Source organism: Lodderomyces beijingensis (genome assembly GCF_963989305.1).
Source record: "Lodderomyces beijingensis strain CBS 14171 genome assembly, chromosome: 1".
NCBI classification, from domain to species: Eukaryota; Fungi; Ascomycota; class Pichiomycetes; order Serinales; family Debaryomycetaceae; genus Lodderomyces; species Lodderomyces beijingensis.
Genome location: NC_089970.1, coordinates 1,168,494 through 1,186,653, shown reverse-complemented (window position 1 = coordinate 1,186,653; position 18,160 = coordinate 1,168,494). Strand labels below are relative to the sequence as shown.

Below are 18,160 nucleotides of genomic sequence, written 5' to 3'. Positions count from 1 at the left end.
ATCAAAAGTTCACCTTCTGTCACTTGTAGAGACTGCTATTTTAATCAACAAAGTATACAAAAGGGAAAAGGAAAAGGAAAAGGAAGCCGAGTAGGTAGAATATGGAAGATAAGCAGGATGGGATGATTTTGAACAATTGACTGTGTGGGTACACTATGACAACAACTACATGTGAGCGTATATATATAATTTCTACCAGTGAGAATACCACCACTTGCTTCTTCTTCTTTGCAGTTTATATGTGTAAGTCAGAGAGAGAGGCATCGACAGGACCGCAAACAACAGGGCAACACCGAAACTGCTTTGTTTCGATTCATGTTCTCGTAGCGACAGGGTTTCAAGAGATCTCCCGAATCCAACTCCGATCTGACCAACAAAAAAGGAAAAAAGATCGAGATCTGAAAGTGTTGCCGTTTCTAAGAAACGTGAGCCACGCCATCCGCCCACCATAGACTGTAGAGAATACAGAGAATACTCTCTCTAACGCAGTCTTCTCCCAACTCTTCCTTTGCATAAGCAAATGGAGGAGAACAGCAAAGGTTCTTTGAGCTTCTCGCTCTTTACTCTAGTCTGCCTGTCATGAGTCGTTTAACTCTGGTGTTTTCAGTTGAACCCTGAAAGAAACTCACTACACATCGAGTCGAAGATGGTTTCAAAGTAGAAAAAAAAAGAGTGACGAAATTTGAAGAAAATGGATGCTTTGGTTTGGTTGAAACAAACTGTGTTATACCGTGACAAACTCCCCCCACCCCACCCCCACGGCGCCATCCTAGTAACGTTGGTTCAGAAAGAAAGGGCTCAGACCCTTCTTGCCTAGCGCATCAAACATCGTCGAGCAACATCGCTCCAAACTCATCCACCTGGCTTTTTTTTTTTTCTCTACGCCGCGATTAACCGGCTTGCCGCACCCTCCCCCCAGCAATGCCACGCCACGGCCTCCAGCGCGCGACGATTCGATTCCCGACCCGCCGCAACTCACCACCACAACCTCGCGATATTCCCCAGTGGCACTCAATAGTGCTCCACATACACACAACACATGCCCCCGGTTGCCTTTCCAGCCTCGCTCTGTCTCGCAAAACGATTCTTCCGCTCCACCACAGCACTCAGCTCGGACTTTTCCCATATAGTCATCGGAGGCGGCATAGTCGGCGTCGCGACGGCAGCTGAACTCCAACAAGAACCCAGCAACAGGGTCCTCCTAGTGGAAAAACATGGCGCGTTAGCTCAAGAGACCACCTCGCGCAACAGCGAAGTGATCCACGCGGGGCTCTATTACCCTCCCACGTCGCACAAGGCCCAGATGTGCATCGCGGGCAAGAACAAGATTTACGATGCTTGCAAGCGGGGCACGTTCCAAGTTAGTTTGCAGCGGTGCGGCAAGTGGATCGTGGCTCAGCTGGAGGCGGACGAAGAGTACTTGGGGAAACTAGCGTCGAATGCGCGAGAGTTGGATGTGCCTGTTGAAATGGTCTCCGTAAAGAAGGCAAAGCGGGATTATCCTTTGATTCGAGCCGAGCGGGCCATTTTGGAGAGTCCTACGACGGGGATCATCTCTGCTCATGATTTGGTGATGTTCCACGAGGCGAGGTTTGAGAACTCGGACGGCACGGTGGGATTGAATTCGAAAGTGACGAATATAGAATATAATCAGGGAAATAGTAACTATACCGTGACCATGGAGACAGACGGCGAAGAAATAGAGTTAACCACGGATAACGTGGTCAATTCCGCTGGTGTTTTCGCGGCAGAGGTTGCCAATATGGTGTTACCGGAACCGCGCCAATATGAGTACTATTTCGCCAAGGGGAACTATTTCAGCTACACACCGGAACAGCCATTGCGGCAGAAAATCACCGACAAGTTGATTTACCCGTGTCCCAACCCCAACGCGTCATCCTTGGGGACCCACCTCACGTTTGATCTTGGGGGCCAATTGAGGTTTGGACCGGATTTGGAATGGCTAGATATCACCAAACCCGAGGAGATCGACTATACCCCCAACGCCAAGAACCTCACGCCAGCATACGAGGCCATCAAGACGTATTTCCCTGCTATAACTGAAAATTCACTCGTGCCGTCGTATTCGGGGATCCGCCCCAAACTTTTGTCCCGCGAGCAAAGCCAACTGCAATTTGCAGATTTCGTCATCAAGGAAGAAGAAGGGTTGCCCGGGTTTGTGAATTTGTTGGGTATAGAAAGTCCCGGGTTGACTTCAGCATGGGCCATAGCGGAGCACGTAAAGAGCATATATCACAAATAGACACCCCCCCCTTCCCCTCTTCCCCTTTTCCACATGCTTATCAAACGCGTCTTTTCTTGGTACCATTGCCATTGCCTGTGCCATTGACATTGCTCGAACTTGCCAAATCGTCATCGTCATCTTCAGCGTCACGTTTTGTCTTCTTCTTCTTCTTCTTGGGTAAGTCCTCAGGCTCAGTAGGTCGCGGACTCTCAGTGAAATACTCATGCAACAACGCCTGGGTGGAATTGCACCTTCTGCTGGGGTCCAATTGCGTCAACAAGATCAAAAAATCCAACGCCTTTTCCGTCGCGGCGCTGAACCTCGAGCGGATCTCGTGTCTCGACGGCGGTGGGTAAACATGAAGCGCATTATATAACGGCAAGCTCGAAACGTTGGGCCAGTTTTGTTCCGTTGGAGTACCGTAGGCGCGGAACGTGACGTCCAACTGGTCAACGTCGTCCTTGCCTGCAAGATATGGGATTCTCAACATCAACTCAGCAAAGATGATGCCGATGGACCAAATGTCGACGGCCTCGGTATAGTGCTTGGCTCCGAATAATAGCTCGGGAGCACGGTACCATCGCGTCACGACGTTGCAGCTGAGATCCTCGTTGGGATTACCTAGGCTTCGCGCGAGCCCAAAATCGGCAATCTTGAGTTGTCCCAGCGGCGAAATCAACAAGTTGTTCGGTTTCAAATCTCGATGGAGGATGAAGTTGCGGTGACAGTGGTGGATTCCGCGCAAGGTCATCAAGATCCACGACTTGATGTCGGCGCTCTTGAACACGATGTCCTTGTCCTTGATCAAAACTTCGAGGTCAAACGGTAAGAACTCTAGCACCAAGTTCAAATTATTCGCCGAGGAGAACACATCCACCAATTCAATCACATTGGGATGCTTGAGTTCTTGGAGGTATTTGACTTCGCGAATAGCGGACATGTCGAGCCCGTCTTTGAATAGACCCGTCTTGATCTCCTTGATGGCGATGGACCGTTTCGAGCTGCGCTGCTTGCCCAAGTAGACCACGGCATAAGTACCTTCACCGACCTTGCGCTCCTTGGTGTATTTGTTCTGGATGGAAGCGTTCTGGTCTTCGAGCGAGACCGGTGGCGTGAAAGACTTTTTATCCACCAGTGACATGCTTGTTCCGGGTATGGCGCCAGCTTGGGAGACCCGTTTCTCAACTGCTGCTGATGACATTGTGGGTTGTGGATTGTGGAGCTCGTCGTTGTGAAATCGGGGAGAAGGATCTGGGAACTTGCAAAAGGCAGGCCAGGCCTTCTTTCCACCGCGATGCGCGCCTACCCGAGAAAATACTAGCTGAGAGAGAGACAGAGAGAAATCCCACTCGAGGAACATGCCGTGCGATGTATGAATGAATGAATGATTCACTGATTTATTGATTAAATGATCATGTATGCTGATGATGAGCTCTATATAAGATGCTAATATTTATTAAGAAAGTCCCAGAATAGAAAAAAAAAGGAAAAGAAAGACTCAGTTGAGTACCAGGCCGCCCACGCTCTCCCACTGGGCAAACACATACCAGCTGTTGCCACTATCGCCAATCACCAAACCACGATACATCCCGACTTCTTGACACTTGATGTTCGACGAATACACGCCGTAAGGTTTCACGCCCAGATGGCCCAGCTCGTCTTCTCTCGTCAATTTGAAATACTTGCCCAGCGGCGACTCAATCACGATTTTGAAATCCTGCGCCATTTGAGCGCTGCGCGAGTCTATGCCTTGGCTCGGGTACTGCTCGATTTCAAACACGTACGGGTTCTTGGCGATGAGCTTGTAGGTTTGCGGCTTGACGATGTACAAGTCGTGGTTCTGGCTTTGCACCGTGGGGTACCTCTGCACGAGCTTGAGTTGTCTAGATTGCCCCTCATGCATGAGGGGAACCACGATTGCGAGTTCGTGAATATTGTCAAAGTGTCGTTGGAGACCCTTGGGCCCGGCAAATATCTGCAACACTCCAATCTGCTCATTTTGGGGCAAGATGGCTTTGATCTTGGCTACTCGTTGGTGGTTGGCCCACTTCACCTGGCAAAGACTCAACTCGTTGGTGGTCACTTTCAGCGTCTTGACAAGGGTGAAAAGCTCAATGTTTTTGGGAAGGTGGAGCTCCAATTCAAACACTTCCAAATCCTTGAGTCTGGTTAGCGCATTGTTGAAATTGGCAAATTGGAGCTCGCTAGCGTAAAACCCAGAGTACGTTCTCGGCAAGTAGAAAGCAATGTTTGGGTCGATGGGAGGCATGACGTGCTGTAGGTCTATAATCGAGGGTATATGCGTCGACACTAGGCACAATGGCTCGGTCAAGAAGTAAAACTCATTGACCTTGGACTCGCGGAGATTGCAAATGGACGCATTGACAAAATTGTAAATGTCAACCAACCTAAAGTTGCCGTCGATCAATACCGACAACCAGCAATGGTTGATGAAGTACTGCTCATTGTGGTAGAATTCATTCGGCTTCTTCCAGAACCCCAACACTATTTCGCACGGGATCCTCAACGCATCGAGTATCTTTTTAAAAATGTAATTTAGTTGGAAAACGGACGCCTCGCCCTTTTTCTGCACTTCCATTAGCTTGGGCTTGATCTGCAGAATGCTCGATGTCTCTTCGATAATGTGGAACTTGCTGAGATGCATGAGCACACATCTGACTTTATTCACGGTGGACTTGTGAAATTTCATCGACACGTCCGAGATGAAATCGTTAAAATCGTGACTAACGTCATACTTGTCAACAAAAGCCTGCACTTTTTGGTACGCGACATCTTCGAGTCGCGTTGCATCCTCTGTTTCCGTGGCAGTGGTGGTTTCATTGGTGTTGATCTCGGATATGTAGTCCAAAGGCCTGACGATCAAGTTGCCCTCTTTTCTCACTTCCCGCTTTGTCCGTCCTTGCTTCTCCTGGGAAGTCAACGACTTCATTCTGCCGAGATCCACCTTATAGGCTGCCCAGTCGATTTCGCTTTCTTCTTTAAACTTTCTCTCTATGGGGTTTAGTTGCTCATGCGTCGACCTCCGCAACATCTTTTTGAAAATGTTGCCATTCTTTTTCTTGTCTTCAAATACCGAGTCCATGACATTCAGTTTCAACTCCCTGCTCACATCAGTAGCACCAGCAGCAGCAGCGCCACCATCGTCGTCGTAGTTGTCGTCACCACCAATCATCAAATTTGACATCCGCAATTGGCTTTCCTGTAACCCCCTCTCGTACTTGTGTCTCATGAACGAGCCCGCACTGGTTGCGCTCAACTCAGATAAGTTCATAACGTCGCTTTGCAAGGACTTGATTGAACTTTTCAAGTCCTCATGTTGCAAATACAATTTTCGATAAGTTTCCTCGTCAACGTAAGCACGATTGTCTTCCTTGTGGCTCGAAACTTTGAAATCGTCGCCATCGAAAGGGATTCGCATTTGCAGTTGGCTAGAGTGAAACCCTACGCCTTGTGGGCCATTGTAGTTGTTGTTGTTGTTGTTGTTGGCGGTGGCATTTGAATGTTTCGGAGGCGGTGGCGGCGGTGGAGATTCATCACCACCACCATTGGCACCAGTGCATGGGCCAGGACGACTTTTGTAATTTGTCATTGGTTGCTCGTAGATCACATCGCCAGCGTCTTCCTCCTCATCAGTGACATACTTTGAAAGCTTCTTGCTCAAGTCATCGCGAGAGCGGGTCTTGCTGTTTTCATCGCTCTGGGTGCCGTAGGAATTGATTGAAGACAGGTTGTGTCCCAGAGCTTTCACAGGTGAAGGGCACGGCGATGGTGAAGCTGAAACTGGAGGCGACGGCGATGGTAACGGCAACTTGTACGAGTAATTGGGGCCGGCTGGGACATCGCCACTTTTCAACTTCTGCAACTCCACCTCGAGCTGAGCTCTCTTTTTGGCTATTTCTTCGTACTCCTTCAAGATTTCCTGTTCTTTGGGGATCCGTCTCAAATCTTTCTGGTATAAAGAAGAACCTGGTTCCGGAGCAACTTTTGAAGCAAGCGTTCTTTTCGGACTGTGTTGGTACTGCGCCTGTATGTGCTCGTTGGCAACCTTGCCTCTAAAATCATCACAAGAAATGGAGTTCTTTGAATACAGCGAGTTCGTGATGTGCTGAGGCAAGTGTTGTTGCGAATAGGTTTGCCGAATAGCGCCATGTGGGATCTGGGAAGTGGCAAGATTCACCGCCAGGCCAGACGCGCTTGTCCTGCCATTCAGAGTGGTCGGTCCCAGAGTGCGCATCTGCATCTGCATCTGCACCAGCTTGAGGTGCTGGATTTCGAGTTCTCTTTGCCGTAACAATTGCTCTTGTTGTTGGTACGTGTATTTGCCCTTTGGAGATGCGTTTTGCAGCAGCCTGTAACCGTGTTCTATTTCAGAGTGCGCCAACATGTGGCCTCTGTTATTGTCGCTTTCGTTATCGGAGTATCTCTGCAGACTCAAGTTGTTCATAGAAGACCCGCCCATTTTGTAATTGAGTAGAGGGCCCTGGCCATTTTGCTTGATAGGGGTGCTGCTGCCGCTTTTCCGGTACTCGTTCTTGGTTGGTGTGCCCAAATTGGAAGTGCTTGAAAGTGGGAATTGCTGCTGCTCTACTACGATTTCAACATAGTCCTTGGGAAATATCCCTTCGGCGCCATTACGCCTAAGTTTCCCGCTCCACCAACTGTCGTCCACGATGGAAAACACCTGGATCAACTCGTTTTCTAGAAAGCCCAAGTCTCCTTCCTCCTCCCCGGGCCATGACACGTTGGTTTTAACCTTGAATGGTAGTGGTGGTAATGCCATAGCTGGTTGAAGGAACGGCGCAGCGCAGATGAACAATGCCTATGCCTAATGCCAGTAACAACTTACCTAGTTCTTTTTTTCTTTTTTGAAAATGAGGTGACTGGTGAACGAGCGAAATTGTAATGGTGATGAGATGAATCCGACTTGAGGAAAGTTTGAGCGTTTTTGGATTCCTATTGGGATCCTCTTGGAAAAAAAAAGGTTAATCAGAAACTGTCCACAACTAGACCTTTCTTTTTTTTTTTAAATAATAGAGCTCGAAAAATTCCCAAAAGATGAACCCCGAGGCTAGATGAGGCTATACCCACACAACTACGACTTACTTGTCATAGTCGCAATGTACCTAGGTGAGTGACTGTTGCCCTACGTAATAAATCGATCTCGACCGCAGGCTCAAAATTAAAACAAAAAAACAAAAAATGGGTCCTAGTTGCAAATGGTGGTCGGTTTTAGGTTGAAAGATAAACAAATCCAGTTCAAGTTGCAATCGCATGCAGCAGCAAGTCGAATGGCCTTTTTTGTCTCTTTCTGGCGCGCGCGGGCGGGGGTAAGCAGTGTCGGGAGAAAAAAAAAGCAGATTCACGACACATAAAACGCGACATTGGTGGTTGCGCTACACTAAAATGGGCCACCGTGCCCTATCCCTCCAAGGTTTATGGTCTCTCCAGCAAAAAGGAGCCTTGATTGAGTATCGACTCTGTTGAGCTGAGAACTGTCATCAAAAGTTGATGATGCATGGCAACGATGAATAGTCCAAAAGTATGACATTCCAGACTCTACTCAACTTCAACCATCCATCTCAACACTGTCCTCTCCACTGGCCTCTGCGATGGCCTCTGCAATTCAAGCACGCCAGTACTGGGCCAAACTGTGCAATCGATCAATAACAACAGGCAAGAACGCAGAAACACTGTCGTTAATCAAGCTCTGGAAATGTAAAATTGCTTCTTCTTCGCTCATGCCCAAGCAAAACTTCTCCTGCACTTTTTCGATAACCCGCGACGGGTCCACTTGTATATCAGGTATATTAGTCTCGAGCATCAACTGGAATAAGTTGAGGATCAAATTGCTATTCTTCCGCAACGCCGAGTACGTGATGAAGCAATAGCTCTTGAAAATGCTGTAGTTTTCATGCTGGAGCCCGCCCATTCCGTCAATAACTTGGATGGGCAATTTCATCAAGGGGGGGAACGGCTTGGGGTCACGGCCCAAGATGTAGCCGAAATCCGCGTGCCAGAATTTGCCATTGGGCGAGAGGAGTAGATTGTCCAAGTGGCGGTCCCCCACACCCAAGATGTAGGTGATGACGCAGTAGCCTGCGCACGATTTGACGTAATTGTCCATTAGCACGGGAGAGACTCCGAGATCCGAGGTGACGGCTTGCTTTGGCTGGTAAGTTAATGCGTTTAAGGCCGACTGCTGCGACATGTTGGAGGCAGACGAGGTGGCAGTGGAGTGGAGCACGCTCTTCGAAACGGGTTCACTTGGCTGCTGCTCGCGACTGTGGAGTCGTAAATAGTTGAGAATGCCATTGCTGGCGGCGATTTGACCGCGCGGAGGTTCAGTATAAGCAGCGCTGTCTTCAACCAAAGCGGCGGCATATTGAGTGTTTTTCGCCAAGATGGAGTCCAAGGTTTCATTAGGCACAAACTGGATCAACCCTGCAACGGGGCCCGTGGCCAAGATCTTGTACGGGGTAAGCTTCAAGTCCAAGTTCTCATTCTTCAACAACTGATCCATCAAGTTGATGATCTGGATCACTAGTTGGTCCTGTCGTAAATCGTCACCAATCTTGAACATCAACGGGTACTTGCCATGCTTGCTTGCCTTTTTGCCAAATATTTGCGACGTTTGGCTCTTTTTGTTTTCCACCGTTTTTAAGGTGATCTTCAAAGGTGCCAAGCTGGATTTGAACACCGAGGATTCCTGAGGGTAGCAGCCGCAAACCGTCACTGAGGGGTCCAACGGCAAGGGGAAAGGGTCGGGGAACTTGAGGAGTTCATTTGACGAGTTCGACAAGTATTCTCTCAAAAACTCAACTTTGCGCATCGTTGCTTCGTTCTTCTTGAACGAACTTCTCAAAAGCTCGACCAAGTTGGTCAATTTCTTTATGAACCAAATTTGTCTCCTGAGGTGCTTATAATATGGTAATTTGTACTCGTGGCAGTGCGACTTTAATTGCTCAATGTACTTATTGAGCACCATCGAATAGATGTTGGTTGGCGTTGGACCATCGCCACCAGTGGCATTAGTAGTCAACCGGTCTTCATTCTCCACCTTGACGTACCAGTAAAAAAAATTCCCTAGTTTTTCATCCACCACGGCCGACTCTATTAGAAAATTTGCAAGCGGTAGTTTCACAAACAAGGGTTCCGCGTCGTCCTCATTCTGCTGGCACACGTCTCTATAGATCAATGCTTCGTACTTGAGGGCCTGGACGAGCTGCAACAAATAAAGCAAGAGCTCTTCGCCGCTGGCCAACTTTAACCGTTCCACTGCTAGTCTTCTCAAGTATGAAATATTGTCAAAGATTTTTTTAAACTTCAGCTCGTCATCGCCACCCCCGACGTTATCATTAGCATCATCTTTGAACCGGTCGACACTTCTCGTGGCGTTCCGGTCTTCTTGATACGCAGTCTTGGCCAAAACGTAAGGGTTGAAATAGCTATCCAACAATTCCAAGGCGTCGCCGATTTGCAACTTGTCGACGCTCCAATACAACGGTAGGATTTCCTTGAACGTATGGTCCAATTCATAGTCATTTTCCCAGCTAATCGATTTTAAAAACTTGGGCAAGAACGACTTTGAAGTCGCCGAGCGCGCATTCGAATCGCTTGAGTTGTTCTTGCTGAAATAGTACCTGAATCTCCACAACAAGTTCTTTTCATTGTCCGAAAGCTCGGCATTCGAAGGCTTGATCAAAATGCGCACCAATTCGTCTCTCAATTGCGGCGTAGGCTTGAGATCCTTATCGATGATGGAGTTGTTGTTGATGTTTCTCTCGAGCTTGTGGAACTTGAGCTCGATGGGGTCCAAGAAGGTATTTACAGGGTTAGTGGCATTGACAAAGTTGGCCGTGATGTCAAAATCGGGATCGTATATTTTCATCTCGCGCGGATTGGGGCCGCGGGACGGTATATCGATGGAGTTCAACACTTTACTCATGGGCTGCTGCGTCATGGGCTTGACTAGGTCCTGAATGGGTTCAACAACGGGGACATCGTACGTGACATCCGAATAGACATAAGCAAACATGAATCTGTGCATCTTGACGTGTAAATAGTAATCGTGATCGCGAGGTTTGTTTTCGTCCCTTTTAGTGTCAAGCTTGGCGAGTGCAAGCTTATCGAGCCAGGCAACTTTGGGGTAATCTCCATTTTCATACCGGATTCGGTCTTTTTCCAACGCAGTTAGCCCTCGCAACTCGCCGTAGTTTAACTTGCCCGTGATGTCATCCACATCGCCCTCGGTGTAAATGGGTATCTTTTGAGACCCCGTCCTCAACGTAGAGTTACTAAACTGGAACAAGGTTAAGAACCCCACGCCGAACACGACGGGCTTGGTGTCAACAATTTCCAACAAGGTGAATTTCAAATACGAGTCCATATTGACTTGGCTGTAGTCAATGGCCAATTTGAGGTCCTGATCCCATTGCCTTCGCTTATTGTTGAACGAGTTGTATGACGTTTGGATCGGTATGCTTATGGAGTTGTTGTTCTTGCCGTCAAACACCTCGACTTTGCAAATTAGATCGGAGTTGATGTATATGTTGGATAATTTCTTGAGCACGGTTGGGTCCTCGAATTTCTGCGACAAGGAGGCTACTTCTTGATGTGCCTTGGTGCATTCTAGATAGTCGATCTTCAAGGCTATCGGCTGTGCGAGCTCGCTCGTTAGACCAATGGTTCTGGGGACATTGCTACTGAGTGAGCCGTCGTCAATCTGAGTTGACGATGAAGCCGTGGCCATTGGCTGTTGATCGATGAAAGGAAAGTGTTGTATATGTGTGTGGGTAGGTGTATATGGGTTGTTGCAAGCGGAGTTACAACTAAGAGCACTGCAGAGGTGGAAAAAAAGCCTTACGCCGCACACTACACCAAAATAGGAATGGCAAAACGGTGGGGATGCATGCTCATCATTTTTAAAAAAAAACCTCCTAAAAACTGTTATCTCATGTGTGAACCTCTTTTCCTTCCAGGAGGAAACACTCTCCAAAGATTACTATAAATGGTTCACAAATGGAGTCTATTCTAATTTACGAGTTATGTCTATATGTTTTTTTTTTGGTTTTGTTTTCGTTGTAAAGTCTATTTTCTATGTTTTTACAGTCTCTTTTGTCCAAACCAAAGGTACCTATCTTCGTTGCGCGAAGGACTTTGGTTTAAATCTCTATTGAAATTCTGAGCCAGTCTCATGTCGGTAATTTCGGGGTCGCTATCGTCGCTGGGGTCGAAATTGTAGAAAACTGGCCGTGATTTCTTGGTGACGTTAGCCAAGGGAGCGTTATTGTTGTTGCTAGTAGTAGCATTAGTATTAGCATTAGTGTTGCGAGTAGTAGTGGTGTTGGTTGCATTGGAATAAAAGTTGATGGAGTTATTCCCCGGTTTGCAACTCGATGTATCGATCTGCGAGCGTGGGGTAAAATCATGGGTTGAGCCTCCTCCGCAGGGCTTTTTGGTGAATTTGAGCAAGAAGTTCTTTTCTTCACTGTTGCTGCTATGGAAACTTGCGGCATCACTGCCACTATCGCTGTCACTGTCGCTATTGCCGTCATTGTCGCTGCCTCTATCTCTATCGTTCTCTCCATCAGAGTCATTTGTTGCATCGTTGGAGCTTTTTGGACGGCCACGTTCTGCTTGTGCATCGGTGCCTCCTCGTTCCTCGGTATCGCCAATTGCAGGCGATGCGGTTGTCATTTTGCCAAACGTGGTCGATACATTTTGCTGCGAGCGCCTTTCGTACGAAAGTAAAAGCGGATTGTTTGTTCGTTTCTTGTTGAGCGACCTGGCTCGGTTTAGCGTGTCTATGGGCGATGCTCGCACTGCGTTTGCATTGGCAGCTGCCGATCCCGCTGACGTGAACAAGGGTTCAGATTTTTCATCTATAATGTCCAACTCGTCAAAGCTTTGCTCGCCGACCGAATCTAGCGACATGTCCGACTCATTTGAGCGCACTCTATTGATGACTTGAGGGAAATACGAGTCTTTACTTTGGGGAACCACAAACACCGACGAATTAGGGTTGGAGCTCGATCGATGCCTATTCTGCAAGTGGGAAACGTATTTGGGCAAATCGGTGTGAGAGTCTTCTGTTGATGACCCCTGCGCGAGACTTTGAAGGTTGACTTGCGAGTTGACCTTGGAATTGAGTTTATGGATTGGAATGTCCGAGGTGTTGGAGTATTTCAACTTGAGCGGCTGGATCGACTCGTTACTCAAGATTTTCGACAAGTCAATCACCGAGTTGGTTCTACCAGGGGCCGAGTTTGGCGACACGTCAGGACTGAGTTTGCGCGAAGGCGGATGAGTGATGGAAAAACCTCTTTTGAAAGATTCGTCATTTATTAGCTTTTCCTTGAAATTTTCTCTGATTTGGAAATGTTTTGCATCGGGGATCCAGTCTTTCGCCGCGGGACAGAGGTAGTTTTGTATATGGGGCTGCTTGCCGTCGCCGCTTTGCGAAGCCGAGGTCGACTCGATCTTGAAAGATGCTCGAGGCTTGTACTCGTCTTTCATTTGCTGGACCTTGGAAGGTTTACTTGCCATGTCTTCTTTCTTGATGAAGTTTGTCTTGTAATAGATGATGTTTGATTCGAGATTGAGAACCGTGTCTTCTTCTTCATTTTCACACAAGTCCAAGGCATCCTTTTCCATGCGCCAAACGTAATGCCCGGGGTCAAAGTCATCATCCTGGCTATTCTCAAATTCTTGCTTCTTTTCGCGTCTGGCAAAGTTGATGGCGGCTTCGGGGATCTCCTGGAATATCGGATGGCTGACAAAGTACGACATGAGGTTGTTGATCAAGTAGCCGTGCGAAACCACGACTATGATGTCCTGGTTCTTGATATACGAGGGCTTGTCATAGGTAGCCAATAGTTTCTGGAAATACTCCTTGCACCGCTGTTCATATTCGTCAAAGCTTAAACCGGGTCCATTGTAGTGGCCCAAAGTGATTGTTGGTCTGAAGTTTGAACACGCATTTTTATTTTTCAATCTCTTTAGATTGGGAGTGTACATGTTGTAGGCATCGTTGGAATCGACATAGGGTGGCTTGTTTTCCATCGTCTCGTGAACCCACTCACTAAGAGCAAAATCCCCCAATAGCTGGAATCTCACCTTGTAGTTGGGAAATGATTCAGCAAATTTGGCCTTCAACTCTGTTATTAACACGTCTGCAGTCTGACAACACCTCAAGTAGGGGCTGAAATGGATATAAACATTCTTTCTCAACGATGATTCCTTATCAGTAAAGGCACTAGTGGTGTGGCATATATCTTCAACAGTGGTTTTCAACTGCTCAACGCCCAGCTCCGACAAGGAAGGGTCAAATGGCTTGTACTCCTCCGTGATTGGTTTCGCCGATGGGGACTTCTTGAGCGCATGGTCTATTCGTTCGGCGTGGCGTAGAAAGTATAGTTCAGTCATGACGAAGGCGATGAATGATGACACTCAGTCATATATATATATATATATATGGAAAAAAAAATGGAGGAACTCCCCCCTCAGCCCGTTTAGATTCGATAGCTGGCTGGGAGCACGCAATCCAGTTGAATTTTGGCTAGTTTTCCCGTATGGCTTGAAACTGAGTGAAACGCGGTTTTGTTGGTGGCTAGGGCTGCTTTTTTCTTTATATGGGGGACGTAGTTTTCCCTCTCTTTCTCTTGGTCAGTCTCGTGATTGTTTTTGAAGCTTGGAAAACGGAATATTGCCGCAGTTCTTGCCCTTTGTTGTTCAGTGGTTATTATGCCCGGCATCAACAGTTGAAAGTTCGAGAGAGAGAGGTTCTCTATTGTCATGTGAGAGGAAGTTACACAAAAGCGCCGCCAGAAGGAAACAAGAGAAGGCGAGCATCTTCATGTGTCAAAACTCCACCTCCCAGCTCCTCACGTGGTCTATCCCACCTCATCAGGAGACGGAATGCTGCAACTATAGAGTCATGAGGAATGCTTCACTTCTGTTTTCTTTATTTTTGAAAGCTCCCCTTGCCTAGAACCGCACCTCTGCCTCAGTCAATGTCTTTTGGAATCTGTCTCTTCAAAGAAACAGAGAAAGCTTATCACATTCGTAAAAAAAAAAGAAAATAGAAGGGCCCGCCGTCCGCAAATCTTCTTGCTGAATGTCACATTACAGTATACGTTTTGACGGCAGACTCTCCTTTCCCCTTTACCACTGTCGCTTACCACCTCTGGAAAAGAAAAAAAAGGGAATCTGCCACCGGATTGGAGATGGGTAAATTGAACAGAAAACGAAGGTTGTGATGTCATACTACCTCGGTATTTTTGTTACACAAAAGCACCAGGAGCAATTTTTTTGGTTCTGAAGTATTTTTTTTTTCGCCCGCTGGCACGCAATGGAGGCTGTAGGGGATGGGGGGATTTTGCAATCACTCAGGCGAAGGGCCAGGAACACAGTTGTCAGGGTATAAGTTGGAGCTTGCAAGTACTTATGGGGCGTGGTAGTGCTTAGCCAGTCAAATAGGGGCCACGTAAACCAATTTTTGAAAGAGTTGGTGTGAAATTTCAAAATGTAAAAGGTTGTGCTGCAGCTCCGTGTCCGAGTTTCAACCAAACATCTCTAGTAGCATTTTCCCATTTTGGCTATTACCGGGAAAAAATCAAAGCAGAGATCGCGAACAGCTACAAGCCGCCTTTTATTCCAGCTTTTCTTTGACTCCATCAGCAGTGGATCCAACCTGTGAGCCCCGCTATCGTCGCCTCTACATGCTTTTTTTTTTTTTTGCGGGTTTCCATGTGACAATCACATGGCTCGGTTGCCCGGTTGAGCATGGTCACGTGATCTGGCAATTACTTCAACTGCACGCTACCAACCACCGCGAATATGGAATCCTGGGGTATAAACTTTAAACTGAAAGAAGGGAGTGGTTTATCCGAATCCCCCATTTAGCATACTAGACAGAGTTCTTTTCTTCTCTCTTTCTGTCTTGCAAGGTTGGAGACAAGAAGGCGCTTCTCCCCTTCCCTTCCATCTTGTATTTATCTTATAGAACTGAGTGCCTTACTTCGCGCTACCACATGGCCAAACAAAAAGCAGTAGAGCCGATGTAGAAATATGTAGCATGACACACACACATAGTCACACACAGACAGACAGACATCTCTCTGCCGGTACGAGATGCTATTATAATCTCTGAGAACCTGCTTGTATAATGACTAGAGACATCTCTGCCTTGCCATAAAAAAAAAGTTACAAACAATTGCTATCCCAGCCTTTTCTGACTGGTAAAGTTTACCCATCTACTAACAAGAACCCGCCACCATGTCGCGTCGATCGCTATATAAGGGCCGTAAGGATGGAGGAGGAGGAGCAGGCGGCATCTTGTCGAACTCGCTGTCCCGGGCGGCGTCGGCCTCGCGGACACCCATGGAGGACTCCGACGATGAGGGCGAGTTTGAAGAGCAGGACTTGATGAGAATCGAAGAGATTTTAAAGGAGAAACTCGGGAATTTGAACCAGCAGGATATGGGCGAGGTGGCCAAGGAAGACAGGATTAGTGCTGGAGACCGAAGACAACATGAGGCACACTTGTTGAACAGCAAGCGAATACAGGAGAATTCCAACATCAAGGATATCATCACCTCGTTGACTTTTTCGCGAAGTGATATAAGCTCGCAGTCGAGGGAGTTGCTCTTGGCGCAATTGTACAAGATCATCGTCTCGAAACCGCTCGTGTTGTACAACGAGGAAAACGCCGGGAACCGTGCCAATTATGTCGATGACGACGTGGTGATGACGCTCATTAACCAGTTGACGAGCGGCAACTACCGCAGTGAAACTGAGTTCTTGTACCTTTTCCGCTCCTTGATCGCGTTGGTCTGTAGCGACATTGAGGAGTTTGGCAACTTGGTCAGCAATGACTTGTTGAGCCACATTGAGCACTTGATCACTGAGCCCGCCAACAGTATCGTCACCGCTGAAAACAAGGCCAACGTCATCCTGGGGTTCACCGTGCTCACGTTGATTTTGTACAACGGGTCCTCGAGCTTTGGAGTCGACGACAGAGTCAATATGTTGATGGAGATTGCCGAGGGGTATAGTGAAAGTGCTACTGCGTTGCAACGAGAAGTTGAAACGGGCGACCGCGAACATGCTACGTTTATCACCGATAAGAATTTGGACAAGAAATTGGTTAATGAAGCCATGGCGAAAGTCTCGGCCGAGGCATCAGTTGCCATGGCTGCACTTCACGGCGTGGCGTGCTTGTCGACGTTGATGCGCAGAGGCGAGTACATGAATAAAGTTAGCGAGGATTTGATGTTGAAGCTAGTGCCACTTTTGGATAACGATGAAAGCAGAGACATTGCCAAAGCCGCCGGACGCGCAATTGCCGTGATTTATGAGCTCTACGACTATGGTAGAGAGGATGCTGCTGATGCCCAAGCACAAGGAGACACGTATCAATACGGTGATGACATCGACGATCCCGATTATAATGTCAATTCGCCGTACTACGAGCAGGAGGCATTGAAATCGGTGCTACTGAGACTTGTCAACCTATCATCAAAAAAGGTGTCTAAAAAGGACAAGAGGCAAGTGAGCTCGGTGTTTAGAAGCATCTTGAACACAATAGACTTGTACACCGACAACGACAAGCGAGAACAAGTATATCGCGGAACTCAAGAGGGGAACGAGCTCCTCAATTCCGTCTCGGACACGTCATTCATCAAACTTTCCAAGTACAAGCTGCTCAAGATCAATTCGTGGTTCTTGTTTGTGCGACTCAAATTGTTGAAATGGTGCTTCAGTTTTGGATTGCATAGCCAGATCTCAAGCAACGAATCAGTACGAGACGTGTTGAAAGAACCGGAGAACGAATACTCCTATGGCAGTAATGTCGGTAGAGCAGGTATTGATGACTTGCTCTACGACACTCAAGAGGCCTTGAACGATTACATGGACCAGAAATACGCCGCCGACGAGAAATCGAGAAACGAGAGGCGGAAGAAGGAACGTTTGGCTAAATTGGACGATCAACTTGAGGAGTTGAACTTGAGCAAGTAATAGACACCACCTGTATAGCTTCGCATTATTTACCATTTACCAAAAGCTGCAAAGCAGTTTAACTATATTAAAAGTAGAGACTCAGTGATGCACGTGCACATTAGGGCTCAGCCCTAGTGTAAAATGTATGAAGGTGCACGCAAGTAGTGAGAGTCTCTGCAATTTTGTGTAATCAATCAATACTGCCATCTATTGTGAGCACCTCCTACACTCACACACACAGAGTGTCTCTCCCACTCTCGCCCCGTCTCAGTTTCAGTCTCACCAAAGCCAAATTTTTTTTTTTTCACGGATTCTTTATCATCATCATCCCTAGTCTAACTCTGATTCATCAACTAATCAATTCAATATGGGAAAAGGTAAACCAAGAGGATTAAACTCCGCCAGAAAGTTGAGAGTTCACAGGAGAAACAACAGATGGGCCGACCAAGCTTATAAAGCCAGATTATTGGGAACAGCCTTCAAGTCCTCCCCCTTTGGAGGATCTTCACACGCCAAAGGTATCGTGTTGGAAAAAATCGGTGTTGAATCGAAACAACCAAACTCCGCCATTAGAAAGTGTGTCAGAGTGCAGTTAATCAAAAACGGTAAGAGGGTGACTGCTTTCGTCCCCAATGACGGTTGTTTGAACTTTGTCGATGAGAATGACGAAGTGTTGTTGGCTGGTTTCGGTAGAAGAGGTAAGGCTAAGGGTGATATTCCAGGTGTTAGATTCAAGGTTGTCAAAGTCTCGGGTGTCTCTTTGTTGGCTTTGTGGAAGGAGAAGAAGGAAAAGCCTAGATCGTAAATGGATGGACGGACTGGACCTCCTTGCATATGTACATTACCAATCTGTCAATCTGTCAATCAATCAAGCAAGCAGTCAAGCGATAGACC

The 18,160-nt window shown here is 47.4% G+C and overlaps 7 protein-coding genes across 7 annotated transcripts; 3 read left to right on the top strand and 4 right to left on the bottom strand. All coding sequences in view use genetic code 12, as the record gives it.

Annotated features, from left to right (window-relative positions):
• Positions 1-1,039: 1,039 nt before the first annotated feature.
• Positions 1,040-2,263, top strand: LODBEIA_P04980 (uncharacterized protein; the record flags this gene model as incomplete). Its single annotated transcript, XM_066975260.1, has 1 exon — positions 1,040-2,263. The coding sequence occupies one exon, from the start codon at positions 1,040-1,042 to the stop codon at positions 2,261-2,263; it is 1,224 nt and encodes a 407-aa protein (XP_066827436.1).
• Positions 2,264-2,303: 40 nt separating this feature from the next.
• LODBEIA_P04970 (uncharacterized protein) lies at positions 2,304-3,446 on the bottom strand (the record flags this gene model as incomplete). Its single annotated transcript, XM_066975249.1, has 1 exon — positions 2,304-3,446. One exon carries the CDS (start codon positions 3,444-3,446, stop codon positions 2,304-2,306), a length of 1,143 nt encoding a protein of 380 aa, XP_066827435.1.
• A 297-nt stretch (positions 3,447-3,743) lies between these two features.
• LODBEIA_P04960 (uncharacterized protein) lies at positions 3,744-7,046 on the bottom strand (the record flags this gene model as incomplete). The annotated part of the gene is made up of 1 exon (XM_066975238.1): positions 3,744-7,046. One exon carries the CDS (start codon positions 7,044-7,046, stop codon positions 3,744-3,746), a length of 3,303 nt encoding a protein of 1,100 aa, XP_066827434.1.
• Positions 7,047-7,889: 843 nt separating this feature from the next.
• On the bottom strand, positions 7,890-11,015 carry LODBEIA_P04950 (uncharacterized protein; the record flags this gene model as incomplete). Its single annotated transcript, XM_066975227.1, has 1 exon — positions 7,890-11,015. One exon carries the CDS (start codon positions 11,013-11,015, stop codon positions 7,890-7,892), a length of 3,126 nt encoding a protein of 1,041 aa, XP_066827433.1.
• Positions 11,016-11,368: 353 nt separating this feature from the next.
• On the bottom strand, positions 11,369-13,690 carry LODBEIA_P04940 (uncharacterized protein; the record flags this gene model as incomplete). The annotated part of the gene is made up of 1 exon (XM_066975216.1): positions 11,369-13,690. The coding sequence occupies one exon, from the start codon at positions 13,688-13,690 to the stop codon at positions 11,369-11,371; it is 2,322 nt and encodes a 773-aa protein (XP_066827432.1).
• A 1,851-nt stretch (positions 13,691-15,541) lies between these two features.
• Positions 15,542-17,284, top strand: LODBEIA_P04930 (uncharacterized protein; the record flags this gene model as incomplete). The annotated part of the gene is made up of 1 exon (XM_066975205.1): positions 15,542-17,284. One exon carries the CDS (start codon positions 15,542-15,544, stop codon positions 17,282-17,284), a length of 1,743 nt encoding a protein of 580 aa, XP_066827431.1.
• A 349-nt stretch (positions 17,285-17,633) lies between these two features.
• Positions 17,634-18,071, top strand: LODBEIA_P04920 (40S ribosomal protein uS12; the record flags this gene model as incomplete). Its single annotated transcript, XM_066975194.1, has 1 exon — positions 17,634-18,071. One exon carries the CDS (start codon positions 17,634-17,636, stop codon positions 18,069-18,071), a length of 438 nt encoding a protein of 145 aa, XP_066827430.1.
• Between the last annotated feature and the right edge of the window lie 89 nt (positions 18,072-18,160).